This window comes from Sinocyclocheilus grahami, unplaced genomic scaffold (genome assembly GCF_001515645.1).
Source record: "Sinocyclocheilus grahami isolate Dianchi unplaced genomic scaffold, SAMN03320097.WGS_v1.1 scaffold465.1, whole genome shotgun sequence".
In the NCBI taxonomy this organism is placed as follows: domain Eukaryota; kingdom Metazoa; phylum Chordata; class Actinopteri; order Cypriniformes; family Cyprinidae; genus Sinocyclocheilus; species Sinocyclocheilus grahami.
In genome coordinates, this window is record NW_015505644.1 from 1,751,908 (window position 1) to 1,762,350 (window position 10,443).

Sequence of the window (10,443 nt, forward strand, 5' to 3'; positions counted from 1 at the left end):
GATTGTCTTCTGGACAACTGTCAGATCAGCAGTCTTCCCCATGATTGTGTAGCCTAGTGAACCAAACTGAGAGACCATTTTGAAGGCTCAGGAAACCTTTGCAGGTGTTTTGAGTTGATTAGCTGATTGGTATGTCACCATATTCTTACATACTTTAATTGCAAGAATAAAATCATAAATTCACTATATACAGTACATCCATTTTTAGTCATTCAGGTTTTTTTATTTTATTTTGTTTTATTATTATCATCACATATGGGCTGCTAAATTGTATGCACAGTTTTCAGTGATGGCAGTATTTGCATGACAAACTGTTAAGTATTATTTATTGTAGAATTTAGTCATACTTATTAACTTTTCAGTAATTTTACATGCTTTTGTCATTTCTGTTTTCCCTTATTTTACTTTAGTACAAAAAAGTAGGGGTACAATTTTGAGAAAAATATCTACAATATCCACCCCTAACACTCAGTGACACACAAGCAGATTGTTCAAAAAACGTACAATTCGCCATGAGAGACCATATTTATTTATTTTTTACGAATAAAATCATGGCTATGAGGAAAAGTTTGTTCAACAGGCTGTTCTGACTTAAGGTCCTACATCATGTTTTCTTTTATTATTACAGGAACTAACGAACCTAATGTTTCCATATAGCTACCTCAGACAGCTGAAGACCACATGGTCGGCCATTTAACATCTTTTCAGGTTTGTTTTGTAACACAAGAATGAGAAAACAGGGGTCAGTCACTCTTTGAGAGAAGTGAAAACGAGACTGGTTTAACCTCTCCGTGCAGAGGACATCGTAAATAAACCACTGACACAAAGTCCTCTTGATCGTGAAGAACTCAACACTTAGTCCCGTACTCTAGAGTCCCTCTTTTAATAAAATCAATGGGTTTTTCACTTTAGCGAGCACCATTCGGAGGAAAAAAACACCAAACGCCATTTAATTCTTAATTTCTCTTTATCTTCGACAACAGCAATATTGAAGGAACTGATGTTTTGCGTGCAAACTTGTTTGTGTGAATATGGTACCTGTGCTTGACAAACACCAGCATTATACAGCAGTGAATGCCTCTCCAAAGAGAGACGTGAACAACAACCCCACATCAGAGGGTTTCTTAAAAAAAAACAGTCATTGAGAATTTGGACTGAAATACATGGACCTACACATTCAATCAGGGCAGTGTACACCGCTTCAATCCCAAATGGCTTTTAGATGCAAGATTTGTCATTTGTCAATGTCATCCTGTCATAATACATCCTAATTAAGCCCCAAAACATTTTAATGTACAGTAATGGTACAATGAAAAAAAATAATTTACTCACCCTCAAATTTTTGGTCCCCATTCACATCCACAGAAAAAAAAACTATTATAGAAGTCAATGGGCACCAGCAACTGTTTGGTTACAGACATTTATCAAAATATTTTTTTATTTTGTGTTCATCAGGAGAAAGAAACTCTGAGACAACTGAGGGGGAGAAAATGATGACCGAATTTTGGTCTTGGTTTCATTTTTATGTGAACCGTTCCTTTAAGTGATAGTTCTCATCATTATGTTGTTCCAAACCCATCAGATTTTCTTTCTATGGAACGCAAAAGGTGAATTTTGGAAATATATACTAGTTATTTTCAATATAGTGAAAGTGAATGAGAACTGTGACTGTCAAATGACAAAAAAATAAATAAAATCCTACAGAAGTGTCATTAAAGGGTTAGTTCACCCAAAAATGAACATTCTGTCATTAATTACTCACCCTCATGACGTTCCAAACCCGTAAGACCTTCGTTCATCTTCGGAACACAAATTAAGATATTTTTGATGGAATCTGAGAGCTGTCTGACCCTGCATAGACAGCAACGCAACTAAAATGTTCCCAAGTCCAGAAACGTAGCAAGGAGATCGGTAAAATAATCCATTTGACATAAGTGGTTCAACCGTAATTTTACGAAGCAAAGAGAATACTTTTTGTGCGCAAAAGAAAAAGAAAAAAAAAAAAAAAAAAAAAAAATTTTTTGGCAATTTTATTTCTTTCCCCAGCACCATTTTGGAGAATATCAGCTGGACGTAAACAGCATATGCTGTTCTGTGTCAGCTGCGTCACGCGGATACACCGTTTTCGTTGTTGTGATTTGATCTGAACGCGGATGAGATGAATTGTTGAATAAAGTCGTTATTATTTTTCTTTTGCGCACAAAAAGTATTCTCGTTGGTTCGTATAATTGCGGATGAACCCCTGATGTCACATGGATTATTTTACAGATGTCCTTGCTACGTCTCTGGACTTGGGAATATTTCAGTTGCGTTGCCGTCTATGCAGGGTCAGACAGCTCTCAGATTCCATCAAAAATATCTTCATTTGTGTTCTGAAGATGAACGAAGGACTTACGGGTTTGAAACGACATGAGGGTGAGTAATTAACGACAGAACTTTCATTTTGGGGTGAACTAACCCTTTAAACTGCCCATTCAACTTGTGGACTATATTCTTAAAGTCATATTATTGTTACTCACACAAAGCTATTGTTTGGCTTCAGAATATTTAATACTTTGAATATAGTACACAAATCATATGTGCAAGGATATCGTTTTTTAATGGTGCTTTTTACATCTCGATCCTAATTCAGTGTAACTGCATGCAAACGAGTGACTAATACATTCATCAGAATTTATTAGTCAAACAGACGTGGCCATATGGGTTTGGAAGAACATGACAATTTATTTTTGGGTGAACTTGTACATTGCAAGCTGGAATTCTGACACGCAAAGATGTGATTTTAACCCCCAAATATATTGCACTGATTCTCATCACAGAGCTCTACAAGTTTAAATAACAACATTTACAGCTCCACCCCAGTGTGAAGTCATAGAAATGATAGGTGATGACATTAAAAAATAAAATAATAAAATAAAATGAATGCTCACAATCCCACATACACTCACTGACAAGCAATAAGCAGTACCAATGATAAAGGAGTAATTCTGACACTCTAACACTGTAATATTCACTATCGAAACCATCTACCTTTAACAAGAAAAAATAAAAATAAGAGACATTTTCTCTTTCGCTCTCAACATTCCTCCACGGAGTGCTGTTCATGGAAATATAATTCATGGAAAGGTATTTTAGGTAGAAAAAAAGTGACCTTGAATCATTTTAGAAATCTGCCACATCTTTTTAATTGTGGCTAGTGTTTTTACATTTTAAAGGGATTTCGCTTTCTACCACGATATCAGCGCAGTCCAACTTCCGTGTCCAAAAAATCCCAAGAAAAAAGTTCCAAGACACGAGTTTCTATTGTATTGAACAGAGAGAGAGAGAGAAAGAGAGAGAGAGAGAGAAAAGGTTTTGGTGGTAAAAACATTTAAAATTCATCTTTTAAAATGAATCTCACTCTGTTTTTCTTTGGCACAATCAAAACATTTAATAAATGTTAAATTATGCGTACAGTCTTGAGTCGAGGCAACAGCCGGCAGAACCTTGTCTAGACTACGGACACATACATAAACCATACTCAAGTCACATGTCCTCTTTCACACTGAAAATCAAAAGGCAGCCTCAGCGTCCCTCAGACAATTAATAAATAGACAACCAAACATCACAGCTGATCAGAGGCAGCCATACAATCCTTTCCGAAGCTGCAGTCTTCACCGTCTTCACATTACACCAAAGCTTGACTGGCCTTGGCTGTACATGTCATGTAGAATCCCTTGCAAATTATTCTGTGAAAACGCAAAACTGGCCAATGACTGTAGGAGAAAGACTTGATAGGAGGCAAAACCATGACAAAGTGTTTTAAAACCAAATCATTGGAGAGGTGATTGGCCAGTTGTTTGATTGACAGGGTCCAGGTCCTATAGGGTAACAGGGAGGTCTGGTGAAGCCAGGCCCTCCTCCAGCCACTGGACGGAAGCAGAGGCACCGCGCAGGAGTGTGGAGCGGTTGTGTATGCGTCTCAGCCGGAGCAGGTAGAGGAGGATGGACAAAACCACCACCAGAAAACAGGCCAGGAACAGATAGTGGTTGTTCATGAAGGAGAAGCTGTGGTGCCAGTGAGAGTGAGAGCTCTTCAGACTCTCCTGCTGGATGTCCCTGACAAACCAAAACACGCCAGAAATGGACACAAATATATATATTTTTTTCAAATTAAAATTAAATATATACAAAATTAAAAAAAAAGTTAACATTTCGTTTTAATGTGATTTTTTTGTGTTAATATGGTTAGTAATATGACGTCTGTTAGGCTGTTACTGTAACTTCAAATAATTTGTATGGCTTTATAAAACAAGAGCCATTTTATCAAATTAAATGTGCTATAAAATCTAACTAAAACAACTGTGTGCAATATTATTAAGCAGCAAAACCCCAAAATTACATGTCTGTGCGAGACCCTGAGCTTGTATCAGCAAAATGCCACTTCTGGAGAATGACAGCTGGAAGATGATAATTTACAGGGTAAAGGTGTTAGAAATTATAAAACTTAAATGTTTAGAAAATTGATTGGCTATTATTTAAAAAAAATTGTTCTTAAACTTATTAATTGTTCTGCAAAAAATAATGGAAAGTAAAAAAAAATAATAATAATGACTATTTTTGGACTTTTGAATAAGACTTGTCAAGTTCGTTTTTCATTACAGTTCAAGAAGGCAGCATTTATTTAATAAAAAAATAGTGAATTATTGCACTTTGAAATAGCCGTATTCTATGTCAATATATATTTAAATGTAATTTATTTCTGTGATGAAATGCTGATTTTTCAGCATCATTACTTCAGTCTTCAGTGTCATATGATCCTTCAGAAATGTGTGTATTTTTTATTTTTTTTTAAAGACCCTTTAAAAAGTTTGACCCCAAGTTTAGGAGTTAAAGTATTGGAAAAATATCGGGGGGGAAATATTGATAATAAAAAAATATTTTTTTACAAAGAAAAGAAGACTCAAAACTATTTAAAAGAAAAGAAGGCTCAAAAACCAAGTTGGTATGTACGTATATGTATGTACCTTAGAGGTAGAAAACGTGTGCGGTACAAAATGGCTCCTAGTGTCCACTGCACTTCTTTGTCATACACCAGCAGGGCCGTTCTGAGATTCTCATACACCGCTGGAAACGCAAAACCTGAGTGGAGCACCTCATACATCCACGCAGACTTAAAGCACTGATACCTGCAGGAGGAGAGGAGCAGCCCGTTTATTCATTTCTCCAAACTGATCACAAACGGTTGATGTATTATTTTCTACCATACACTTTTGTACTGACGAGAAAATGAGTCAATGCTGCCTTAATAGAGGTTTTTGCATTTTAAACTTACTTCAGTCTATGTTGATCAGCATGCGAGGCGTAAAGTCCTCGATCAAACCGTTCTTTCAAAGTCTTCCACTGGGTGGCACAGTAACTCTGAAATTAAAAGGATAAGGTAAAAACAAATGTGATAATGAGCAATTTATAAGCAATTTTTGTAGGCTGGTCATTTCTGACTGGGAACACCACCTGTTGGGACAAAAATCCCCCCAAAAAGTTGTTATATCCTGTGTCAATTACTGGAACAAAACTTAAAGGTTGAAAAAAAAATCAATGAAACACTTGCTGTAACAAAAATCTTGTTTCTTTCTTCTAATTTTCTTTTATGCATCACAAAAAGAGAAATTCTGAAGAATGTTCACGCTGCTCTGTTCCATACGACAGAAGTGACCTCTCTTTTTGGAGCTTGACTGCCGCAGTGAGTTTTGATCTATTAAAAAAGAGCAGCATGAACATATCGTAAAATATCAGTGTACCTTAGCAGCGTTGGAATATTTGGTGGAGTTGTAGTCTCCTCCCATGCGCAGCACATCTTCAGTACAGTAGTAGAACTCAGAGAAGCCGTAGAACTGGCTGTTGGTGAAGTCGATGGGCGGCTGGTAGACACCGTTCAGCGATGTGTTGGTGTCGTTGGTGCGGTTGAGGAACGGCTGGAGCAGCAGACGGCAGCGGTCGAAGTCTCCAATGCCTCTCAGGTGAACTCTCTGGTCCTGAGGACCCACCTCATCCTGGAGGTCAGCTGGCAGACAGGGGTCAAGGATGGGCGAGTCTGCACTCTCTCCTTGATGCTGACCCAGCAGCCTAGAGACAGTAGTTATCGATGAGAACTTCCCAAGGAATGTTGGTTGACATCAAATATTCACAATAAAAAAAAAAAAGTGTTAAAGGCACAATATGAAATTTTCACCGCTAGAGGGCGCATATTTAAAATAAACAAAGAGGCTCTCTCCTTGATGCTGACCCAGCAGCCTGGAGACAGTAGTTATCGATGAGAACTTCCCAAAGAATGTTGGTTGACATCAAATATTCACAATAAAAAAAAAAAAAGTGTTAAAGGCACAATATGAAATTTTCACCGCTAGAGGGCGCATATTTAAAATAAACAAAGAGACATAGGCTTAGTTTGATGAGGCAGTGACTGAGTGTAGAATCATGGGAGTTGTGGTCTTCATCCCCACAGCCGATGCAATCCGACGAGACTCGGGCAGAAATCATGTTCATGGATGAGCTAATGATTTATTAACGTAGTAGAATGAAGCAGGGTGAGGCTGAAAGCCGTCGAAGCGAAACGAGGCGCTGAACGAGCGCGACACACGGCTCGAAAGCAGCGGAGCTTTTATTATGCCACAGTCGAGCGCTTCCGCTCCTTCAGGTCGTGCGTATGTAGGGGAATAAAAGCAGCGCTGTTTTATCATACTAGATACATTTGAAAGTTCTGTTATAATGCTACTCTGTGCAGTCGTCACCAATCTATTAAAACGCACAACATATTAAAGCATCTTTAGTGTTTCCATGTTTTCTACAAAACAAAACCCCCGGAAATCGAGGGGTTATGATGTCATTGGCAGAATATATTTATAGAAATATGGCATTATAGAAAATTGTTTATAGTTTGTTATAGAAAAACAATTTATGCTCAGAGTCCAGAGTTAGCAGTTGGTAAATGTTTTCAATGTTTAATTTTTTTTAATTAATCAAGGCTGGATTTATTTGATCCAAAATACAGTAAATGCAGTAGTATTTTGGAATATTTTATAATAAGAATATAAAAACTTATAAGAACATAAAACATTTTATAATTTATATAAAATCATTCATACGAATACATATACACAATCACAACAAATATTTGTAAGTTATATATTTTATTTTATTCATGTGATGTAAAGCTGAATTTTCAGTGTCACATGATCCTACAGAAATCATTCTAATATGCTGATTTGCTGCTCAAGAAACATTTATCATCATTATTATGAATGCTGAAAACTATTTTGCCGCTTCATATTTTTGTGGAAACTATGATGCATTTTATTCTTTGATTAAGAGAACAGCAGTTATGTGAAACAGAATTTTTTTTTGTAACATTATACATGTTTACTCAAACTTTTGATCAACTTAATGCGTCTTCGATTAATGAAAATGCACATTTATGTTTAAAACGAAATCGTAAAACTCCAAACTTTTGAACAGTAGTGTACATTGTCTAGCTCATGTTCAACAATATTTAAAAAAAATATTTGATCTTACTTGTTTTGGATTTGTGTGGTGCTGATGAAGTTTTCCTCATATCTCTGGCGGGCTGCATTTCCACCAAAACCCAAAAATGTTGAGACATAAACACGGTACACGTGTTCTGTTCTGTGAGCGTCACAGCCCAGGTTAAACTCCGCCAGCAAATTCTTGGCTATCTCTTCCTGGTAGCACACAGCAAAACACAGACAGAAATATAAGACTGCTGTGGAGAACAGATGTTAACTGAGGTTCAACATTTGGAGCATCTTCTAAAAATGCAGATCAACAGATCTACTCTGAAGAGTGCTTGAATTGTATGTTTCTTTAAACACAGAGGCAGCAAAGCAAGTGAAGTGAGAAGCAGCATCATATTTAAAGGAATGTTGGGGTTCAGAACAAGTTGAGCTCTATCAAAGGCATGTGTGGCATGTTGTTGATTACCACAGAAAATTTGTGACTCATCCCTCAGTAAAAATTAACATTTAGAGCAATGCACTTACAATGGAAGTCTATGAGGCTAGACAACGGAGCTCAACATGTGTTGATGAACATTCATTTAAAGGGGTCATATGATGCGATTTAAATTTGTCCTTTCTCTTTGGAGTGTTACAAGCTCTTGGTGCATAAAGAAGATCTGTAAAGTTGCAAAGACTAAAGTCTCAAATCCAAAGAGATATTCTTTATAAAAGTTAAGAGTCAACCACGCCTACCTAAAACGGCTCGTTCTAACACGCCCCCACATGTCTACCTCACTATGTGGGAAGATTTGCATAACGCCGCCCAAATGTTCACACAAAGAAAGAAGACGTAACTTTTATTCTCGCTGTAGTATTGTTGCTGACGCCACCATGTTGTAAAGACGCTGTGTGCTTCGTTGTGAAAGCGAAACTACTTTGTTTGGTCTTCCAAAAGAGGACAATATCTGCTTCGTCATGCCTAGAGCTGATCTGTGCTGGTCGCTGAGGAAATACATCAACGTCGCGCTGTGGATCACCAGATCAGCTTTCACCGGACGAAGCGGAGTCCAGCCCGGGGTTGTCACATGTGGTTGCTGCAAGCCTCCTTCGTCGAAATCGCCAGCCGCGCCATTCTCACTCTAGCCCTCTGGCCGTTCCTCATGCTAGCCCCCGGCCTCAGCTCACTGTAGGCCACCGTGTGTGACGCTGTTTCGTTGTGAAAGCGAAACTACTTTGTTTGGTCTTCCAAAAATGGACACGACTAGAAATCAGTGGTTAAGTTGCATTTACAACACTGTTCCAGAACAGTTCAACCCAAATATTATTATAAATAATATATAAATGTGCAGCACATTTTATGGAGGACTGTTTCCTGATCCAGGACATTTCATTACACCAAATACACAAAATAAATTTATTTTTAGCAACGTCATATGACCCCTTTAATAGCTCACAAGCTTTAATACAGGTACAGAAAAAATACTAAAGAATATGATGAAAACACTGAACACTTCATTTGGATTGCGTCTGATTTCAGAGGCATCCTGTTATGTCAGATTAGAGGCCATCAGGATTTGGGCTGAGGAGTTTTTCTCTAAAACAATTGCACATACAGAATTAAGTCAGTTATTATACTCAGAAAAAGATAAACAAACAAACAAACAAACAAACAAACATTGCGCGCGCACACACACACACCAAATTCATGGATTGCTAATATTAGATTATGAAACTCTCCCTAAATTACAGAGATAGAGGTCTTATGAAAAAAAACAAAAAAAAACAACAACCCTATTTCATAAGAAAACATAACTATTTTATGTTGTAGTGAATTGGAGGTGATCCCAACACTAACAGTTCCCCCAACACTAAAACATGAGATTTAAAGTTCACCACTAAACCTAACCCTTTCTGAGACGCAAGCAGACGAGACTGTACAATGAAGATTGTACGAATTAGTATGAAGGCGCTCACACGAGTTAAGTCTTATTAAGAAATAAGTATCGATTTTTATTTCTCCTCTTTCCTATTACTTGTTTCGTGTCGGTTTCAGTTTTTATAACCATTTCTTACTATGTGTAAGTAAGTTGTTGTTTTTTAGCATGTGTGTTCGGCTCAGTGTTATTTTTTAGGATTACGGATAAACTACTGTCATTTGATTTGTAGTATTTGTATTTGTTATTTATTTTAATTTTAGTTAAATTATGTCTGAATTTATTATGTCTGTATAGGTCTTTTATTAAGATTTTAGTTTGTCTGAATGAGACCGTACAAATTAGTCCGAATGAGACCGTACGAATTAGTCCGAACGAGACCGCACAAATTAGTCCGAATGAGACTGTACGAATTAGGCCGAACGAGACCGTACGAATTAGGCCGAATGAGACTGTACGAATTGAGCGTGCACGATTTCTAAATCGCTTTATAGCACAATTTTCCACGCCCCCGACCTCCCACAGTATGCTATCCGAACCAATCAGAATGCAGTGCGCCTAAATGGAGCACGAGAACAGAACAGACCAGGCAACAAACGTAACGCCAGGTTCACACACTCCGTCTGTGGTGCGTATTTTTTCCGCGCCCATGTTAACGGATCAGAGTGTTCACACTGCACGCGATTGCGCTCCGGCAGTTCCGCACGGAGTCTATTTCTGTTGTGCTGCACGCGCTGAAAGTGACAGTGCATTAGTCACAGTAAAAAATAACATGGATTGGCATGGAAATTTAGTAATTACACCATAAATGCATATAATTAAAGTCTACTGTTTTCAAAGTCAACACATGGCTTTTTGGCTAGATTTAAAACAAGGAAAGGTGCACTTTTAGATAAACAAGGCAATAATAGATGGCACTTGTGGTGGTAGTTAAACAAAGTTATATTTATTGAGTTTAAACGTGAATATGTCTATGAAAGATTGTATTACTGTACTGTGATAAAAGAGAATCACAA

The 10,443-nt window shown here is 37.4% G+C and overlaps 1 protein-coding gene across 1 annotated transcript in view; it reads right to left on the bottom strand.

Annotated features, from left to right (window-relative positions):
- Positions 1-2,419: 2,419 nt before the first annotated feature.
- The window catches only part of LOC107553130 (ectonucleoside triphosphate diphosphohydrolase 4-like), a 13,355-nt gene continuing 5,331 nt past the window's right edge, over positions 2,420-10,443 (bottom strand). Inside the window, exons 6-10 of the mRNA XM_016235249.1 lie at positions 7,552-7,718; positions 5,781-6,105; positions 5,315-5,400; positions 5,007-5,168; positions 2,420-4,098 (exon numbers count right to left, since the gene is read on the bottom strand). Coding sequence (XP_016090735.1) covers positions 3,861-4,098; positions 5,007-5,168; positions 5,315-5,400; positions 5,781-6,105; positions 7,552-7,718 — 978 coding nt within the window. The 3' untranslated portion in view covers positions 2,420-3,860. The remainder of the gene's footprint in view (positions 4,099-5,006; positions 5,169-5,314; positions 5,401-5,780; positions 6,106-7,551; positions 7,719-10,443) is intronic.